This window comes from Mesoplodon bidens, assembly GCF_964165515.1.
Source record: "Mesoplodon bidens genome assembly, chromosome: 5".
Classification (NCBI taxonomy): domain Eukaryota; kingdom Metazoa; phylum Chordata; class Mammalia; order Artiodactyla; family Ziphiidae; genus Mesoplodon; species Mesoplodon bidens.
The window spans coordinates 48,969,908-48,991,236 of NC_138161.1; the positions used below are offsets into that span (position 1 = coordinate 48,969,908).

The 21,329-nt window shown below is 38.9% G+C and overlaps 1 protein-coding gene across 14 annotated transcripts in view; it reads right to left on the reverse strand.

Annotated features, from left to right (window-relative positions):
• The window catches only part of ABI3BP (ABI family member 3 binding protein), a 250,305-nt gene that overhangs the window by 180,575 nt on the left and 48,401 nt on the right, over nucleotides 1-21,329 (reverse strand). For all 14 annotated transcript variants that reach the window (XM_081235523.1, XM_081235522.1, XM_081235521.1 and 11 more), the window contains exon 2: nucleotides 15,231-15,410. In XM_081235523.1, coding sequence (XP_081091649.1) covers nucleotides 15,231-15,410 — 180 coding nt within the window. The remainder of the gene's footprint in view (nucleotides 1-15,230; nucleotides 15,411-21,329) is intronic.

The following is a 21,329-nucleotide window of genomic DNA, read 5'->3' on the forward strand; positions in this document are numbered from 1 at the left end:
AACAAATGACAATGAAAACACGATGACCCAAAACCTATGAGATGCAGCAAAGGCAGTTCTAAGAGGGAAGTTTATAGCAATACAATCTTACCTCAAGAAACAAGAAATATCTCAAATAAACAACCTAACCTTACACCTAAAGCAATTAGAGAAAGAAGAACAAAATAACTCCAAAGTTAGCAGAAGGAAAGAAATCATAAAGATCAGATCAGAAATAAATGAAAAAGAAATGAAGGAAATGATAGCAAAGATCAATAAAACTAAAAGCTGGTTCTCTGAGAAGATAAACGAAATTGATAACTCATTAGCCAGACTCATCAAGAAAAAAAAGAAGACTCAAATCAACAGAATTAGAAATGAAAAAGGAGAAGTACAAACTGACACTGCAGAAATACAAAGGATCATGAGAGATTACTACAAGCAACTATATGCCAATAAAATGGACAACCCGGAAGAAATGGACAAATTCTTAGAAAAGCACAACCTTCCAAGACTGACCCAGGAAGAAATAGAAAATATAAATGGACCAATCACAAGCACTGAAATTGAAACTGTGATTAAAAAATCTTCCAACAAACAAAAGCCCAGGACCACATGGCTTCACAGGAGAATTCTATCAAACATTTACAGAAGAGCTAACAAACACTTAACCTTCTCAAACTCTTCGAAAATATAGTAGAGGGAGGAACACTTCCAAACTCATTCTATGAGGCCACCATCACCCTGAAACCAAAACCAGACAACGACGTCAGAAAGAAAGAAAACTACAGGTCAATATCACTGATGAACATAGATGCAAAAATCCTCAACAAAATACTAGCAAACAGAATCCAACAACACATTAAAAGGCTCATACACCACGATCAAGTGGGGTTTATCCCAGGAATGTAAGGATTCTTCAATATATGCAGATCAATCAATGTGATAAACCATATTAACAAATTGAAGGGTAAAAACCATATGATCATCTCAATAGATGCAGATAAAGCTTTCAACAAAATTCAACACCCATTTATGATAAAAACCCTCCAGAAAGTAGGCATACAGGGAACTTACCTCAACATAATAAAGACCATATATGACAAACCCACAGCAAACATCAATCTCAATGGTGAAAAACTGAAACCATTTCCTCTAAGATAAGGAACAAGACAAGGTTGTCCACTCTCACCACTATTATTCAACATAGTTATGGAAGTTTTAGTCACAGCAATCAGAGAAGAAAAAGAAATAAATAGGAATCCAAATTGAAAATGAAGAAGTCAAGCTGTCACTGTTTGCAGATGACATGATACTAAACATAGAGAATCCTAAAGATGTTACCAGAAAATTACTAGAGCTGATCAATGAATTTGGTAAAGTAGTAGGATACAAAATTAATGCACATTAATATTGTGCATTCCTATAGAGTAATGATGAAAAATCTTAAAGAGAAATTAAGGAAACACTCCCATTTACCACTGTAACAAAAAGAATAAAATACCTAGGAATAAACCTACCTAAGGAGACAAAAGACCTGTATGCAGAAAACTATAAGACCCTGATGAAAGAAGATACAAACAGATGGAGAGATATACTATGTTCTTGAATTGGAAGCATCAACATTGTGAAAACGACTATACTACCCAAAGCAATCTACAGATTCAATGCAATCCCTATCAAAGTACCAATGGCAATTTTCACAGAACTAGAACAAACTCTTTCACAATTTGTATGGAAACACTAAAGACTCAAAATAGCCAAAGCAATCTTGAGAAAGAAAAATGGAGCTGGAGGAATCAGGCTCCCGGACTTCAGACTATACTACAAAGCTAAAATAATCAAGGCAGTATGGTACTGGCACAAAAACAGAAATATAGATCAATGGAACAGGATAGAAAGCCCAGAGATAAACCCGCACACATATGGTCACCTTATTTTTGATAAAGGAGGCAAGAATATACAATGGAGAAAAGACAGACTCTTCAATAAGTGGTGCTGGGAAAACTGGACAGCTACATGTAAAAGAATGAAATTAGAACACTCCCTAACACCATACACAAAAATAAACTCAAAATGGAAGGCCAGACACTATAAAACTCTTAGAGGAAAACATAGGCAGAACACTCTATGACATAAATCACAGTAAGATCCTTTTTGACCCACCTCCTAGAGAAATGGAAATAAAAACAAAAATAAATGGGACCTAATGAAACTTAAAAGCTTTTGCACAGCAAAGGAAACCATAAATGAGACAAAAAGACAACCCTCAGAATGGGAGAAAATATTTGCAAACGAAGTAGCTGACAAAGGATTAATCTCCAAAATTCACAAGCAGCTTAATATCAAAAAAAGCAAACAACCCAACCCAACCCTTGGGCAGAAGACCTAAATAGACATTTCTCCAAAGAAGATATACAGACTGCCAACAAACACATGAAAGAATGCTCAACATCATTAATCAACTACAGTGAGATATCATCTCACACCAGTCAGAATGGCCATCATCAAAAAATCTACAAACAATAAATGCTGGAGAGGGTATGGAGAAAAAGGAACCCTCTTGCACTGTTGGTGGGAATGTAAATTGATACAGCCACTATGGAGAACAGTATGGAGGTTCCTTAATAAACTAAAAATAGAACTATCATATGACCCAGCAATCCCACTACTGGGCATATACCCTGAGAAAACCATAATTCAAAAAGAGTCATGTACCACAATGTTCATTGCAGCTCTATTTACAATAGCCAGGACATGGAAGCAACCTAAGCATCCATTAACAGACGAATGGATAAAGAAGATGTGGCACATATATACAATGGAATATTAGCTATAAAAAGAGACAAAATTGAGTTATTTGTAGTGAGGTAGATGGACCTAGAGACTGTCATACAAAGTAAAGTAAGTCAGAAAGAGAAAAATAAATACCGTATGCTAACACATATATATGGAATCTAAAAAAAAAAAAAAAAAGGTTCTGAAGAGCCTAGGGGCAGGACAGGAATAAACACGCAGACGTAGAGAATGGACTTGAGGACATGGGGAGGGGGAAGGGTAAGCTGGGATGAAGTGAGAGAGTGGCATGGACATATGTGCACTACCAAATGTAAAATAGATAGCTAGTGGGAAGAAGCCGCATAGCACAGGGAGATCAGCTGGGTGCTTTATGACCACCTAGAGGGGTGGGATAGGGAGGGTGGGAGGGAGACGCAAGAGGGAAGAGATATGGGGATATATGTATGTGTATAGCTGATTCACTTTGTTATAAAGCAGAAACTAACACACCACTGTAAAGCAATTATACTCCAATAAAGATGTTAAAAAAATTTATGTATCAGTGAGTCAAAGGAAGCTCCCTCACAAGCCCTGAGGGCTGCAAAAGCAGTGTCATTAATCAGCAGCTTTATTCTTTCTTAGATTTATATAAAATAGTGGTATGATTTATAGTTAAAGGTACTTTAGGATTTGATAAGCTAAGGTAACTATTTTATTGGAAATCAATGTGGCATATCATAAGACTCCTATTAAGAACCACATCACCCACAAAACCTGAAAAAAAAATCTATGGTCATGGAAATCTCCATACAGAAAATTATTAGTTTTTCTCTGCATCTGCAAGCATCCACATGCCACACTTAGCTGTTATCTGACCTGAGGGGTACAATCCAAATTTAAGTATTCCCTTTAGCTTTTAAAATTTGGCAGACAGCTCCTGTGTCTTATTTCATCAACACTGAGTAATGTCTGTTTGAAAGTTACCCTTGAAAAGCCTCCTTCTGTTTTAAGCCCAGGCAGAGTCCCACTCACGGACTATTCAGTTCTTAAAAAGCACAATCTTAAGTGCGGCCACGCTGCAGGTAAGCAAACAGAACTTCAGGGGGGCCCTTGGTGCTGCAGTTTTGTCTCAGCTGCCTTGCCCGTGCTGCAGACACTGTTCCCTCACCTGCTGGTCCATGAAGGAGGGCTGGAAGAGGGCAGTCTCGCTGAGAGAGGGGTGCAGTCTGGTGAGGGGTTTGAAGGGTAAAAAGACCATAAAATGCTACTCGTTGCTTGAAAGGCTACTCTAAGCAGTTGTAAATTTCAGTCGTGTAACCAACCTTGCTCCCTGTGCCCACCCCCATTCTCACATTCCAGCGACAAAGTAAGGATAACAAATTGACACCACAGCAGCAAACTGCTTTCAGCAATGGGGTACAAATGATTTGTATTTGAACCAAAGTCCACATCCATTCTGAAGCCTGGTTACTAGAAAATGAGAAGCTCAAATATCACTGAGGCAACAGATGTATCCTGTCAAAAGGTAGTATTGAGATACAACAAAGCTCACCACAAAACACATCTGTGATAATTAAGTAACCCTAAAGTAATTACATATTAACAAGCTCTAACAATGGCCATTGATAGTCTTGACCAACTCGGGAATATCACTGACATCCTTTCAGGACGTTCAGTGTCCCTTTTGGAAAAACACTAATGGGGCATTTTTCTGGAAAATTGGGGAAATCCTGCTAAGTCATAGCTTTGCAAAGCCTCATGGAAGCCAGAAGTCCAAATAGAAGACAGTAGTTATAGGTAGTGCCAGTTCTGCTCTAAATTTACTATGCTTACTGAGTTTATGAATACAGAAGATTAGCAATTTTTAATAAATCACTAAGTAGATTACTAGTACCTTGCCCTTAGCTGTACATAAAAATGAATGTCTATAGCAACATGAATCATCACAGATAGAAGTCCTCCACCTTTTAGAGTATTTCTAAGCCTCTGTAGGAAGATGTGGGCTGAGGATCACGTGGGATCTGGCCCAGATTCAGTTCATATTTTGTTCATTTCTGTACTTTAAACCTAGAAACATAGTAATTGCACAACAAACATTTTCTGAAAGAATGAATGAATCTTTTTCTTTACCCCTTTATTGCCTGGGGCTGGAGCAAAGATGGAGGAAGTTTGACGCTTTGCAGAAAGAAAAGAAAAATAAGTATAGGTCTGGGAAATAGCTGTCAGCAACAGCAAATAATCTTTTGAAAAGCAGGTAAACTTCAACCACTGAATTCGTCTTTGAGGAGCCTATCTGCAGAACTGATATTTTTTTCCTTTGAAGTTCTTTCTTATAAATAGTATGTGGTTTTGTGTGTAAGGATAATCCTTCCCTTTCACCTGAAAAATAATTTAAGCCAAATTTTAAAGCAAATCCTACTAATCACTGTTCAGGCCTTATTTCTGTTAAACGTTACAAAATCACTTGGTAAATGAACAAATGCCCATTTTGACAAAACATTCTGCTGTGCCCTGGAGCTCCGAGACAGTTCTGGCTTCTCTCAGCCCTTAAGAGGCAGCCTGAGGGCCCTGGCGCCCACGCAGGGTGGGACAATGGTGAAGGTTAAACAATCCATAAAAGGCGTAGCCACCTTGGACCACAGAGCAACTGCTAATGCAAAAATGACTAGGAGCATCTGCCATTGGTGGGATTCTAGAATGTTCAGTCATAGACCACAGAAGGAAGCTGACATGAAGCTCATGTTGGTATGTATGTTACAAGAGGAATTGTTCAGAACTGATGGCGGCAGTAAGAAGCAGCCCCTCATCTCTGTGCTGCAGAGTGAAGCCTCTAAATAAGAGATGACAACTCATCTCTTTGATGAGAAGAGAGGACGTGGAAAAGGCGGAGGTGGATGGAAGAGGTTCAAAGGGGCTTTTCCTAAACACTGTAAGGTGGACCCCCGAAAGCTCTGCCACACTCCTTTGCTCTTCAGTTGGCTGTCTGGAAGGAAAAATGCACCCTTTTTCCAAACAGAGGAGCATTTCCACGACAGATTTCAATGTGGAAGGCATTGCTGAAAACTTTTTCTGAGAGTTTTCCTATAATTTCGGTGAGAGCTGGGGAGGCAAAGCTACTGAAAATACACACTTCGCCTGGTGCTTACTACGTAAGTTTATGACCCCCATCAATGCAAAAATCAAACGATGGATATGCTCTTTTAAAAGTAACATTAAAGGCACCAAAATATAAAACATTTTCTCTCTTTCATGGACTCTGTCTTGACCTGCCATGGTATTTACTGGCTATTTCATGTTGTGCCCTGCAGAGGTGTGCAAACCCTCACTTCCCCCCATCCCCTCTCTCCTGACTGTGTGGGACCCTTTCCCACCAGAGGCAGCCTCAGCATCAAAGCACCTTAGCCCTCACCTCAGCCCCCAGGGCAAAAAAAAGCCAGTCTCCCTTTCCCAAAGGCCCGCCATCAGAACCCACAGACCCCAAGGGATTGTAACCTCAGTCCTAGGACAGAGCTACCTGAATGGGGGTGGGAAAGAAGCTAATGCACTGTGTCACTGCCAGCCAGTGCGGGGACTGCTGCCAGCACATCCTGCCAGATGTCACCAAGGGGGGAGGTGCCCACCGGACCCTCCCTGCATCCACACCCAAGTCCCTGCGGAAGGTGGAGGACAGCAGTAGTTGCTAAGTGGAGGTGGGAAGAGGAAGGCCTACAGCAGCAGGTGGGGGACCAGGCAGTTAAGAAGCAAATTAAGGGAGAGTGTGGCAGACAAAGACAAGAGCCCAGGCGCCAAGCCCTCAGCGCACACACCGTTGTCCCATCCCACCTCACTGATGAGATAAAACTGAAAGGTAAGCTTACTAAAATTTCCAAGACAGCAAAGCATTAAACTTCACTGCAGGGCTCCTCTGAGAGCACGGGTCACAGGCCCAGGAAGCCACACCCGACCTGCCCCTCCATTCCCAATCCCACCCTGCCTCCTGACCACAACCCAGATGGACCAGGTAATTCCTCATTTCCTGTCATCCTGGCTTTCAGTCTGGAGCTTCTCACTCAGCCACTGTCCCAAGCTAACCCTGCCTCACTTGCAAGCACTGACAAATTCTCTCCCTGACCCTGGAAACCAATACTTAACAAACACTTTCTCCTACCACTTGCTGCCACAGCCAGCACCCAGCCTTTCCTAGCGCAGAGACCTGTTAGACATTAAACCTGTTGACTTCATCGCCGGTAGTTTTTTCCTTGCCTGTGTTTTATATGTGCACCCCACAGAGAAATTTAATGTAGGGTGTTGTCTGTGAACTTGTTTAATGTTTGGCAAGGGCTCGCTCTTGATGGAGAGCCTGCACACACACATTTTCCAGTGAATGCATCACTTTGTTAATGTTATCTCTACAGGAAATATGACTGAAAAGTTGGGACTTTGGATATTTTCCTTTCAAATAATAAAGCTAGATCATGTTAACTATTAGGTGGTAAACCAGAGCCTTCAAATCAGCAAGGTGTTTTCTTTCTTTTTAAATGCTCAGTCAGCGTTACCATGCGGGGAGTTGAGGGGTCAGGAATAATTCCCAGGAAATGAATTTGTACATAGGGTTCAAAGGTCACAGAACACTTAGACGCCATGGGGAAAGCACTATGGCATGGTAGTCAAATGCATGGGCTTTAGAGCCAGCCTGCCACCTGCAGACTCCTTCACTTCTCAGGGATTTACTGTCTTCATTGGGAAGAAGAGGATGCTAATAGTAGCTGCATCAAGGAGTTGCTGTGAGCAATCAATGACCCGTCTCTGTAAAGCCCTTGGCCCAGCATGTTGTAGGTGCCCAATGACATTAAAGCATCAGCTCGTGGGTTGGTGAGAACTTCCACTCCAGCATTTGGTGAGCGGCTACTATGCACTCAGCCTCGTTCATGAAATGCATCAGGCCAACCTGTGGCAAACCTCTTCTCCTTGAGGAGTACCCCCAGTGGCAGAGAAAAGGCTGACCTATTAGCTTGGAATCAGGTGATGAAAGACTGGGGGATGATGCTAAGAATTCAAGGCTTTCTCCCACGTGTGTTTTATGTACATAATTTTTCAACTAAACTGGGACACTTTTGAGAGAAATGGGAGCACCATTAATAATTAAGCCAGAACAGCAGGTGTAAACCATAACCAGGCCTGAGAAATAGGGTAGAGTCAACGCTGTAGGCCAGTTACATCATTTTTTTTCTCCTAGAGATTTCTACCCCAGGCAAAGAGGGACTTTATTGTGTTGACTGGGAGACCTGCCCAGCAAACCCCCAGCAGATTCTGGGGAGTCAGTTCCTACATCCACAGATCTATTGACCCTGATCATGGAGTACACGAGGGATGGTGAGAGTCAGCTCTCACCCTGAGCACCTGTTTGGTTGGTGAGACATGACTAGTGAAAACAAAAACAAAATAATGAAAATGGAACAATCCAAACCAGAATGTGACTAAATGCTGGCGCTCACAGCATAGCACTTCAGACGGGATCAGTATGTGACAGAGTGTTGTGTCCAGAGAAAGTAAAATGTTTAAGGAAATAATATATGGGTAGTTAGGAAACTAGGATTTGATTGTAGTCCTTGGTTTTGAGATGCATTCCTAAAAATAAAGGAAATTATAAAGTCTAAACATTATCTAGTATCTGTCCCAGATAACCCTCTAATTTATCCTCCTATTGGCAGCTATCTTTCTAAGACCACTTCTCATCAACAAGCCTCTTGCCATAAATCTGCAACAGGGTATACTTCTGACCCATGACAAAAGGGTCATACGCTATTTTGGGGAATCCTTCTAGAAATAATTAAGAATAAAATTTTAAAAGTTAGATTTTGGTCTCAGTGCACTGTGCAATACCTTTGAAAAAAATTGTTGTGCTTTATATTAGAATATTGAGTTTCTTTTATTGTATTTCCAAGAAATGATAAATTTGGAGCCAGTTTATCTATTGCTTGGTGAGATCAGGAAGACCATTATAGTTGAATCCAATAGAAAAAATAGAACTTTGAAAAGATGTTACCTTTATCAAAATAGGTGAAATGGGCATCTGTCATCAAACAAGGCTTTTCTGGTATAAACTCATGGCGAATTGTTTCAGTGGTGGCATAACATTTATTAAGAAATTGGTACCCACTAGGCCACGTTCTTTAAAAATTCCCCTTTGAAGCTTACTCAAGTTCTGCTAAATTTTGCACCTTGGAGGAAAATCAAGTGATTCTGAGATTCCTATTTTTTCAATGAAAAATCTGGAGTAATCTTGACTATTTAAAGCCAAATACTTCCCAGTGATAAAACCATTTCCAGAGAAAGAACTAAGTAAGAAATAGTTTTAAACAGAAGAGAAAAATCCATCTTAAATGTGACCCACAGCTGTTTCAGACTTCCTGGGTCTCTCCCTTGACTCTCACCCATTCATTCACTCATCATGCTTCTAAATTATGACAACATTGGAGGTGAAAAAGAAATCTAAGGCTTCTAGGGTCCTTAGCTCCTGGGAGTTTTCTATTTGTATAGAGTCTGGGAACAGAGTATACACACCAAAATAAAAACAAATAGCAATTTATTAAGAATGATGGTCAAAGAAAATGCTTAGCCTCTAGGATATTCATGGTGAGAGACAAAAATGTTGCCTTCCTTGGCCAGATATGGCCTTAGGAAGAGTAGGGGCAGTAGGGCTTGACAGATGGGCAGCTTACAATAAAGAAAGATGGTGGTGGTGGTATGGGTAGAAGAGACCAAGTTTTGGGGACATAGGAACTTCTTTACATATTTTAACTCATTTAAACCTTAATGAGTTAGGTAGCCAATGCCTCCTTCCATGATACATGGCCTTTCTTTTTGTCTGTTTACTATTTAAAGGACATTATAAAAAGAAAAAAGTAAGTAAATAAAATAAAGGACATTACAGAAGCAACAAATCAGGGGCTTGTGTGTACTTTCCGCCGTAGAAGAACAGATAAAATTCCCTACGTTTTGAGAGGCGGTAGAGTGCAGTGTTTCAGAGCTCAGGTTCTTGAGCCAGACTTCCTGGGTTCAAACCCTGGTGCTATTTACCATCTGAGGCACTTTGGAAAGTTTACTTAAAACTCTCAGAGGTTCAGTTTTCTTATGTGTAAAAGGGCAGTAATACTACTACCTACCCCTGCATAACTATCATATCCCTCATCTGCATTTTGGGACTACCCTGTATTCACCGCAGGCTGCTATTTTGCTCTTTCTGCTCAGTCTTTTGCTAATTCTGCCAGAGATGAGGAGAACTGAGCTGGCTTCAATGGCTGACACTGTATCTTTGCTTCCTGTTAGTTTACCTTGCCCACTTTCACTAGTTATTTTTCAGCTTAATTAATTCCTTATATAGTTCCTTCAGTTATTTTCAACCTCCAACTATTTTTCTTCAGTGAATCCACCATCACCTTCCTTGTGGCACTTACCACAATAAATATTCACTTGTTTTTTGTCATTAGGTAATATTTATCCTTCCCTGTAATAAATAGTAGAATATCTATTATTTTGTATTTCATCCCACTTCCATAAAAATGAATAGAGCATGCTTAAATATTTTTATGATGAAAAGGACAGCTGAAGTTCTAAGGGTTGCAATGATGAGAAAAAACTGTGCATTTGCTCTTGCTTTCTATACAAATGTAAAAATTAAGGGTAAAACTTGTAAGGGGTGTTAATAATATACAGGAATATAAATTGCATTTATAAGCATATAATTTTCATATCTGAATCATTGTAAATAAATTTTATTCAAAAAATTTTAAAATTAATTTTCCCCAGTGAAATAAAAGCAAACAAGAAATGTCAGAATAAGAAACTGATGATTATACTTTGGCCTGAACTTGTTAAGATAAAAATACCATCAGTTAAAATAAATGAAACAGTGGCAAGGTCTTATTTTGATCTATATTTAGTAGGACAGGTCAAAATTCTTGCCATGTTCTTGCTAAAAATTGCTTTGTAAGACAGAGACAAGAAAAGTGAAATCTAGGGATGCCAAACCCTTTCAGCTGTATCTTGTGAGGATTCACCTTCTCCTTTGGAGGCCGCAGCTGTGAAACTCTAATAAGAGTCACCTGACAATGCTATTCAGCCAATTGCACTGAAAGGGAATCCCCCCTTTAGGACTAAAAGATGGTGACTATGGAAGACACTTGTGTGTGCGCCAAGAGTGCTGTGTCACAGTCTTAGCTTTTGCTTCTTTTGTTTCTTAATCAGTTTGGGGAGTTATCCTTTCCAAGAAAACACTTCTTAGTTGCGGTAGACAGGTAAGCATGGTTACTTCTTTTCAGTTACTGACAGCTCTGCTAAAACAATCTACCTCTGCAATTTTACTGACACTGCATCCTCCAAAAAACAAACAAAACAGAAAATGAAAGCACAGGACTATTACTTAGACTAAGGTTGTTTTAATCTAAGCGCTAAAATCTTAGAGCTGACCAAAGCTTTACCAGTGATTTAGTCCATTCATTATTAGCAACTGAAACAAAGCTCAGAAAGTTAGGTATATTATCTAAAACCACTCCGTTTGTTATAAAAGCAACTAACAAAAATTATAAAACATACCTACTCTGTGCTAGGGTTTATGTTAGTCTTATCATAATAATTTATTTATAGTCTTCACAACACTCCTGATTATTTTTCTATTTTATAGATGAAAAAAATGAAACTGAGAGAAGCTCAATGACTTACCCAGAACTACTCCCGTAGTAAGTAGTTGTGTTGAGCTTGAACCCAGGTCCGTCTCCCTGAAAACATACATAGTCTTTCCCCACATGGTGCTGCCTCTCCAGGCAGAGGAGGATCTTTCCTAGAATGTAGATGTTAGCACTCTGGTCCAGGATCTCTCCAGGGCAGAGCACCTCAGGGCTATCGGTATCGCGTCCTCCTCCTCCCTAGCAGGAATCACTCTGAGGGGTTACCGGCAAGATGGCGACCAGGGCGAGTAACTGAGAGGCTCAGTGTGAGAAACTCGCTCTCTTAGGGCGGTGAATGTAAAGGTTAGCAGCTGTGAGAACATGAGGATTAAGCAATTTGCCCTCTTATATGCCTTTGGAGTCCTAACACCTGGTTGGAAGACAAATCCTTAAATCAGAATTCCTGGTGGTGATAAATATATATGACTTTTTTCCAATTTAGGCTTTTTTTGCAGTAAGGATACTAAAATAACTCCTTAACTTGCTCTACAAAACTGATGGAATGTAACTTTTTCCTTCCCAGGTGACGTTGATTAAAGTGTTTTCAGAGGTCAAGAGAACATCATAAAGTATGAGTCTATAAAGATTCAATGTCAAAAAATTCTCAGTTTTTTCCTTTTTTGGATGTTTGCAAAATTACCAACAGCTGAACACAAAAGTAACAAAGCAAAAAGTGAATGTGTAAGCCAGAAATGAGAACATTCATGATGTGGGAAAAAAGGATATGGGAAACTAGCAGATGTATTATACAAGAATCATATTTTAGCACATCATTGCAGGACTCAAGGCTATTAATGGTTATTAATAGCCACCTGGGAAAATACTACTTTTTCTACTGCTCCAATTAATCTACAAAAACCTTAGAAGATTCTACAGAAGTAAAAGTTTTACAGGCGTTTCATATGAATCTTAATTTCCAAAATAGCAAAAGGGGATATTTTATGTTTTTTATTTTTACATGTAAGACCAGCAAGTGACTTTTGAAAATACCTGTCAATACTAGATAGATAGATATTAAAATAAAAGTAGAAATGCTTATAAATGATTATTTAGTAGGAGTATTAGTCCACATATCACTAAATGTTAACTTCAATATTTCTGAATGATCAACAGCTTCTCATTTCAGTGGTGGGATCTCTTAAACACATCAAGAAGCGGAATGAGTCAAACAAAGTGACACTTAATATTTGTTTCGAAAACGAAAGTAAGTTACAATATTTGGGTATAGTTTGGTGCAACTGAAGAAATACTACTATCCTCTTACAGAATAAAGTAAGAAGAGGGGCTATAAGTGATGCTTTTTTTCCATAAAGAAATAAAAATTCTTTGCTCTTGCAACTTGGACCCAAGGGATTTCAACTCATCACTTTATGATCATGAATTCACTAACATGCCCACAGCACATCTGTGAAAAATAGACTATATTACTGTTTTACAGAAGAACAGAATTGAGAATGACCATACTATAAATTGGTAGCAGAAAGGGAATAGAATAGAGACACAAATTTCAAACATACAGTCTGTGCCAGGCAGAAGAATAGCCCTCAAAGATTGCCCACATCCTCATCTTCAGGACCTGTGAATATCTTAGGTTACACGACACAGGAGAATTAAGGTTGCAGATACAATTAAGATTGTTGATCCACTGACCTTGAAATATGGAGAGTAGCCTGGATTATCCAGGTGGGCTCAATATAATCACAAGGATCCTTAAAAGTGGAAGAGGGAAGGCAGAAGAGATCAGAGTGATGTGGTGTGAGCAATGTTTGACCCAATGTTGTTGGATTTTTTTTATTGAAGTATAGTTGATTTACAATATTATATTAGTTTCAGGTGTACAGCATAGTGATTCAGTATTCTTACAGATTATACTCCATCAAAAGTTATTATAAAATAATGGCTATAATTTCCTGTGCTCTATGAGATATCTTTGTTGCTTTTCTATTTTATACGTAGTAGCTCATATCTCTTAATCCCTTGCCCCTGCCCCCTTCCCTTTCCCCTTTGGTAACCACTAGTTTGTTTTCTATATCTGTGAGTCTTTTTCTGTTTTGTGTGTACATATATATACACTATCTATCTATCTATCTATCTATTCATTTGTATTATTTCTTAGATTTGAAAGTAGAAGAGGAATGTGGGCCCCTCTAGAAGCTGCAAAAAAGCAGGGAAACAGATTCTCCCCTCAGAGCCTCCAGAAAGGAATGCAGCCCTGCCTACAACCTCGACTTTAGCCTAGAGAGACCCACATTGGGCTTCTGACATACAGAACTGTAAGATAATAAATTTGTGATGTTTTAAGCCACCAAGTTTGTGGTAATTTGTTATAGTGGCAATTGAAAACTAATACACAGCTGTTTAATCATTTAAGAGCCATTATTACAATCATAATCATTAAAAAAACTGTAAATAATCAATTTAAGCAACCAGAGAATAACATTTAATTTGGAAATGCAAGTCCATTTTGAAGTAATAAAAGTAGAAGTACACAGATTCCTTGGCATAAAGAAAGATGGAAAAGGAAGTATCTAAGAGGAATGTGTTTTTCCTTTTCCACCAGAAAACTAGAAGAGAAAGGAGATAAAAAGAGCACATTGATCTAAAGGATAAGGTAAGAGTTTAAAAAATGCTGCTTGCAAGAACCTTCCAGGAGAAGTTTGGGAATCTTTGTGCTTAGAGATCTTTTTTTTTTTTTTTTTGCAGTATGCGGGCCTCTCACTGTTGTGGTCTCTCCCGTTGCGGAGCACAGGCTCCGGACGCGCAGGCTCAGTGGCCATGGCTCACGGGCCCAGCCGCTCCGTGGCATGTGGGATCTTCCCAGACTGGGGCACAAACCCGTGTCCCCTGCATCGGCAGGCGGACTCTCAACCACTGCGCCACCAGGGAAGCCCGCTTGCCTAATTTTAAAGTACAACAGAGACTTCTCTATGAGAACAAAGGGCTGCAGGACAAAATAGATTCATCTTCAACATTGCTACATATATGCATGAATGTCAGATCTGGTCTACAGTAGTTCAAGTTATAGGATTAAACTTCGGAAGTTCATGAAAAGACTGTTTAGCAATAATCTTAGCAGTGGATCAAAATATAAATCTCATCTTAGGCTATTCAGGAAGCCTTTGACAGCATTTTAAATAGATGATCCCTTTTTAAAAAAATGTTATCCTTTAAAATCCTTTTATTTGCAAATAATTTTTCTGGAGAAGGCTTGAAGGTACCTACATCTTCAAATTACATTTTAATGTGATTAAAAATACGTTCAAAGAAATGTAAAATTTCATAACACAAATACAAACTTTAATCTTTTTGTCTGAAATACCCTAAAAATTTTTAAATGTAACACACTGTCTTTTCTTTTTAAAGGTATCTTGGCATGAATAGACACCCAGAAAGTTGTAGAGGGTATTTTCCACCAGAAGAAAGTAAAGACATAGCAGGGAGGAAAATTAACCACATAAACAAGCTATGAGAGATTTAAGGTATTTTAGCTAGTTTTTTTTCCCTGTGCAAGTTTAGTTATGTGGTCAGGGACTGTAGGTATAATGGCAATGAAGCTGATTATTTCTGCAGTATAAGCAGAGTATGCATTACATATTTTTTAATGTAAAAAATTGTGCTATGGGTTACAACAATTATGAAGATGTTTTGTAATTATGGCATTTGGTTTGGCTGAGGGTACAGAAAAAATGATGCTTCGAGATTTATGTATCATATAACACGCATTACCTTTTACCTCTTCTTCCTACACCTGAAACCCAAAGATCTTACCGACCACGGCCTCAGTGTATTTCCCTTCCGCAGGAAGAGGGAAGTACTGGTTTGGTGATAAGTTGCTTCCATATCCCAGGAGAAAACCTTCCAGTTTTACATTAGGATTTGGACGCAGGAACTTCAAGAGGATGGAGTCACTTGTGGTATTGATGTGGACCTTCAGGTTTGGCCTTTTACCTAAAGATGGGAACGAAAATATAGGTGGCTGTTACTTCACCTCTTTAGCATCCCAAGACAAATTTGGAGCCAAACTTACTGGCTAGAGGCATTGTTATTGGAAATCGTGATATCTAGCTACTCAAGATCACAGCACACCCACCAAAATAGCTAAAATACAGGTAATATTGAGATCAAAGAAAACAGACTTAATAACATATAAAGCAAAAGCAGTCTAGAATACAAAGTAAAATCTTAGGGTTTAATATTTTGTAGTTTATTATTGGGCAGGTAAATGGGATTCACGGCTATCTTGGCTATCCATAATTGGTCAGAACCTTCATTTTATACATCCTATCTGGACATGGTGAAAGGATCTGAAATTTCTTATTGGTAAATTGAATTACTGCACTTTAAAACCCCCAGCCTCCTCAGTGCTGGTCTCTAGCAGGATCCTTGCAGGACTTAGTGATTAACAGAGTTGGAAAGGGAGGGAAGTGGGTGGGTTTTGGCTTAGGGGTAACTGAGATAGTAGAATAAGGGATTCTAAAAGGAGCAGGGCAGAGAAGAAAGACGATTAGTTTCATTTGGAGTTCACTGGGTCAGTGAGACAACTGACTGTTGTCTCACTGATAGTCAACTTACTGTTAGAAATGTCCAACAGTAAGTTGACTAACTAAGTGTGATGCTCACAAATGGGGTCCAGATCCATCTGGGTGTCTTTAGTTTATAAATGATTATTGGGTGAACTTCCCCAGAGAGACTGCAGAGTAAGCAGAGAAACTCTATATTTTCAAGGCATTATTATTATTATTATTATTATTATTATTATTATTATTATTATTATTTAACTATGAAGGCAACAGGGATGGACACTCACACTAACCAAAGGTCTTGACCATGCAATGAGGAAACAACATTGTCTTTTGTCTTTGGGGCCAGAAGGAGCTGGGTCCAAACTGCAGCTCTGCCATATACTTATAAGTGTGCCCTGGCTGTTCACTAACCTGTGCTTGAGGCTTCTTTCTTGATTTGTAAATTATGGATAACGATGTCTACTTTGACAGGTTGTTTACAAAGGTTAGTGAAAATGGCAATATCTTAAAGCTGGTACACAGTAATTGCTCGATAATTGGTTACTTAATCAGGTCCATCCAAAGCCCGTTAGTCACCGTTTAGAAATCCAAAAAAGCTTTGTTAGGTTTTCGTAAGTTCATGTCAAACTAATTTGGCAACAAAACTCAATCTGAACTGTTACGAGGCCACTTAGTCTTTCTTTAATCTCACTGAATAGTTAGTGTGACTTATTCACATGTTTAATTATAGGAATCTTTTTTTAAATTAATTTTTATTGGAGTATAGTTGCTTTACAATGTTGTGTTAGTTTCTGCTGTACAACAAAGTGAATGAGTTTATCTATCTATCTATCTCCACTCTTTTTAGATTCCCTTCCCATTTAGCTCACCACAGAGCATTGAGTAGAGTTTCCAGTGCTATACAGGAGGTTCTCATTAGTTATCTATTTTATACATAGTAGTGTACATATGTCAGTCCCAATCTCCCAATTCATCCCACCCTACCTTCCCCCCTTGGTAACCATAAGTTTGTTTTCTACATCTGTGACTCTATTTCTACTTTGCAAATAAGTTCATCTGTATCATTTTTCTAGATTCTAATTATAGGAATCTTAATTCCTATAATTAAATGTGCTTAATTAAAGGGTGCTGATCAAGACCCCACTGAAGAGGTTACTTAATACATGGTCTAGGCATCCTAGTACATTTCTAAAATCCAAAGATTCTAAAACAAGTATGGCTCTGAGAGTTTTAGATAAGAGATTGTGGACTTCAATTATTTTCTTTCTTTATTTCACTGGGAATTCATATTTTAAAAATATTTTACCTATTGGGAAGACTGTATTTACTAACTTAATTATATATTGTATATATATATTGTATATATACCAGTCAGGACCTCTAAATAGTATGGGTTTCCCAAAGTTATCACTCTAAATTTATACTATTCCAGTCAAAAGCCATCCTGGGGCTTCCCTGGTGGCGCAGTGGTTGAGAGTCCGCCTGCCGATGCAGGGGACACGGGTTCGTGCCCCTGTCCGGGAAGATCCCACATGCCGCAGAATGGCTGGGCCCGTGAGCCATGGCCGCTGAGCCTGCACGTCCCGGAGCCTGTGCTCCACAACGGGAGAGGCCACAACAGTGAGAGGCCTGCGTATAGCACCAAAAAAAAAAAAAAAAAGTCATCCTGGGTCACCTCAATATAGCTACATAGAAGGATTCCATTAGGCCTTTGAAGCAATAAAAACAACGCATCTTGGAGACCAGGCTGTGGGAACCGCTCTCTTACTTTAGCAGTCGGTACTACTATATGCAGGTATGTGCGTAGCACTTTGTACTTCCCAAAAATTTGATAAAATTTCTATAACTTCTTGGTTCTCTGACTGCTATTGCTACACTTCTGGCAAAAAAACCCAGAGACACCAAGCAGCTTATCCAGAAGTCTGAGGGAGACTCATCCCCAGCTCACCTAGTCCAATTCTCTTATAGGACAAATGTCTAAATTGAGGGCAGCCACACCTCTATCAGTCTGCAGGTTAAGTGCAGGGTCAAAACCACATCTTAGGTTCTCGCTAGGCTGGACTTCCTGCTCTCATTTTTATTGAGAACTTTGTCATGACCCAACTGAGTAAGGAGTAGATAACCCCCATACCATAATGCTGAAATTGAGGCTAACTGATAATGTTTTGTCCTAACTTTATAAGATTTTGATAAGGTGATATATATATATATATAGATATATATATATATAGATATATATATATATAATCTTATCAAAATCATAGATAGATAGATAGATACATAGATAGATACATAGATACATAGACAGATAGATAATCTCACATATACAACACAGATTTTGGTCAAGCCAATTTTCCCCTTCTTAGTTATGTACCTAGATTAACCCTACAGTTAATCTAGGGTTAATATTCTGCTACCTTATAAGGTTATCGCATCTCACAATAAATCAAAAAACAACTGGCCTGTTTCCAACACCTTGTTGGGAAGAAGAGATTAGGAATCTTCATGAACTTAGGTTGCACTCTTTTTGGGCTAAGAGCCAAGAGCCACAGCATCATCACATTAGACCTTTGCTCACAGACTGTGGCCTGATGTACCATGTTATTCCCCCCCTTGGAAAGTGGGAAGGATGGCTGTACCAACTGAGAAAAAGGAAGGTTGTAAACAGAATTACTGACTAACAAAAGTGGAGGTGTTCTTGCTTCCTCTAACCTAAATGTCCATCACCAGTTGAATGGATAAAAAAATTATGGCTTATCCATACAATGGGATATGACCCAGCAATAAAACAGAACAGCCCAGAATTTTCATGACTCCAGTCTTTCTCCCTTTTGCTAATAATTTATGTCAATAAATACATCAACATCATGTAACTTTTTGAATAAATTAGCATTTATCTGACCTACTTTCTCCAAAATTCCAATTCATACTACTCTCTAGAGCTAAACTTTTAAAAGTCCTGAGAAAGAAAAAAGCATACAAACAAATCTTTTCTCAAAACAGCATCACAAATTTAATAGTATTTTGAGACTCTCATCCCAGTTCCTTACTGGATCTAGGAACTCAAATCACTTTATTATCTTGCTACACATGAATTCTGTCTTTTTTAAAAACAATTTTGGGCTTCCCTGGTGGCGCAGTGGTTGAGAGTCCGCCTGCCGATGCAGGGGACACGGGTTCGTGCCCCTATCCCGGAAGATCCCACATGCCGCGCAGCGGCTGGGCCGGCGAGCCATGGCCGCGGAGCCTGTGTGTCCGGAGCCTGTGCTCCGCAACGGGAGAGGCCACAGCAGTGAGAGGCCCGCGTACAGCAAAAAAAATAAATAAATAAATAAAAACAATTTTATTGGAGAATAGTTGATTTACAACATTGTGTTAGTATACCAGAAAGTGAATCAGCTATACATATACATATATCCACTCTTTTTTAGATTATTTTTCCCATGTAGGCCATTACAGAGTATTGAGTAGAGTTCCCTGTGCTATACAGTAAGTCCTTATTAGTTATCTATTTGTTATTTCTCAACATTGCTCATTTCTCTTTGGCCAGTATAAATCTTCTCACATTCTGCAATGCATACGAGGCCCTGGCCCTACACCTATGCTCACATTGTCACCCAGCATGGATTCCCTCAATACCCCTTTGCTCACTCAGTTCTGACCCCACTAACACTTTCAGAGCTCAGCAAAATGGTTAAGCAATTTTTTTTGTCCTTTTCATCTGAATAAGTTCCTCAAGTGTCCCTTCAAATGATTGTTTGGACTATTCAATTTTACATTCTTAAACAATTTCCCCAATATTTTAAGGTATATCTCGGAGCCTGTGCTCCACAACAAGAGAGGCCACGATAGTGAGAGGCCCCCGCTTGCCACAGCTAGAGAAAGCCCTCGCACAGAAACAAAGACCCAACACAGCCATAAATAAATAAATAAATAAAGTTCATTCAAAAAAAAAAAAAGAATGGCAAAAATGAAAAGACTGTCAATAACAAGTGTTATGCAGAATTTGGAGCAACTGGAGCCCTCATACATTTTGAGTATGAATGTTAAATGTTTCATGAAGTTTCACCACTGATGAAAACCGTTGGTCAGTTACCAAATAATACCAAATAACCCATCAATTTCATTCCTCGGTATTTACTCAGGAAAAATGAAAATATAAGTTTATGCAAAGACTTGTGTGCAGATATTCAAAGCAGCACCAAAATGGAAAGAACCTAAATGTCCATCACTTGTTAAATGGATAAAAAAAATGATGGCTTATCCATACAATGGGATATGACCCAGCAGTAAAACAGAACAGCATTTCAATGTGGTTGAATCTCTCTGGTTTACCATAATGCCACTGTAGAATGAGCCAAATCTTCCTCACCTCTGTAATCACCTTATACAGACTCTCCTGATGGGAGGACATTCAAGCATCTTGCCATTACAGCACTGGTGAAAGTAGTTTTAATAGTGCCTAATATTATTATTCACCATTAAACAAATGGTACATATATAAAAGCAGCAAGTCCTTTTCAGGCATTACTATGCTCCAAGAACAGAACATTCTAAGTTTCAGATGTATTGTGTGTTCTTCTCAGACAGTTAGCTTGCAAGTGGAAACATTCCAATTCCTTCATGATCAGAGCAGCTAATTAAGGAACTACCAAGATGTCACATCTCAAGTTTATGTATTAAACAGGGCAGTTACTGTCTGATAACACATTCAAAAGTTTCCCCCCAAAATCACAGCTGATGGCATAGATTGTGTTTAACTGAACTATAATGCTGTTATACAAACCATAATTTTAACATGGGACTTGGCAATAATTTAACATTTGTTTTAATTCTTAGGGAGTGAAAAAGGTATCATATAACAGTGGTGCTCACATTACTCTACCTGTCCTGGTACCATGATCCAAGGAAAGATGTTAGAAGGAGAAAGAAAACCATGTGGAATTATATTAATTTTTCTGTGACAGCCATAAGGTAAAAGGAGTGACCAAGGCAATTAGACAAGTGTCTTCAATTGTTCCTGATCATTCAGTAGAAATGTGTAATCTGCAGTTTATAACATGGCTTTTCTTACCAATAACAGCCACCTGAAAGCCAGTGACATGAAATTTTCCATAGCAAGAAAAGCACGGCACCTTCAGTTAGATATTTTAAGAAGAATGAAGATTAAATATAGCTATTAATCAAATAATATTGGGTATTATAAAAACTACTTCTACAAGTGCTGTAATGGCAAGATGCTTGAATAACCTTCCATCAGAAGGAAAGTCCGTGCAAGATGGTTTCGAAGAAAAGGGAAGTCCGGGCCCATTCTGCACTGCATGATGGCATGCCAGACAAGATA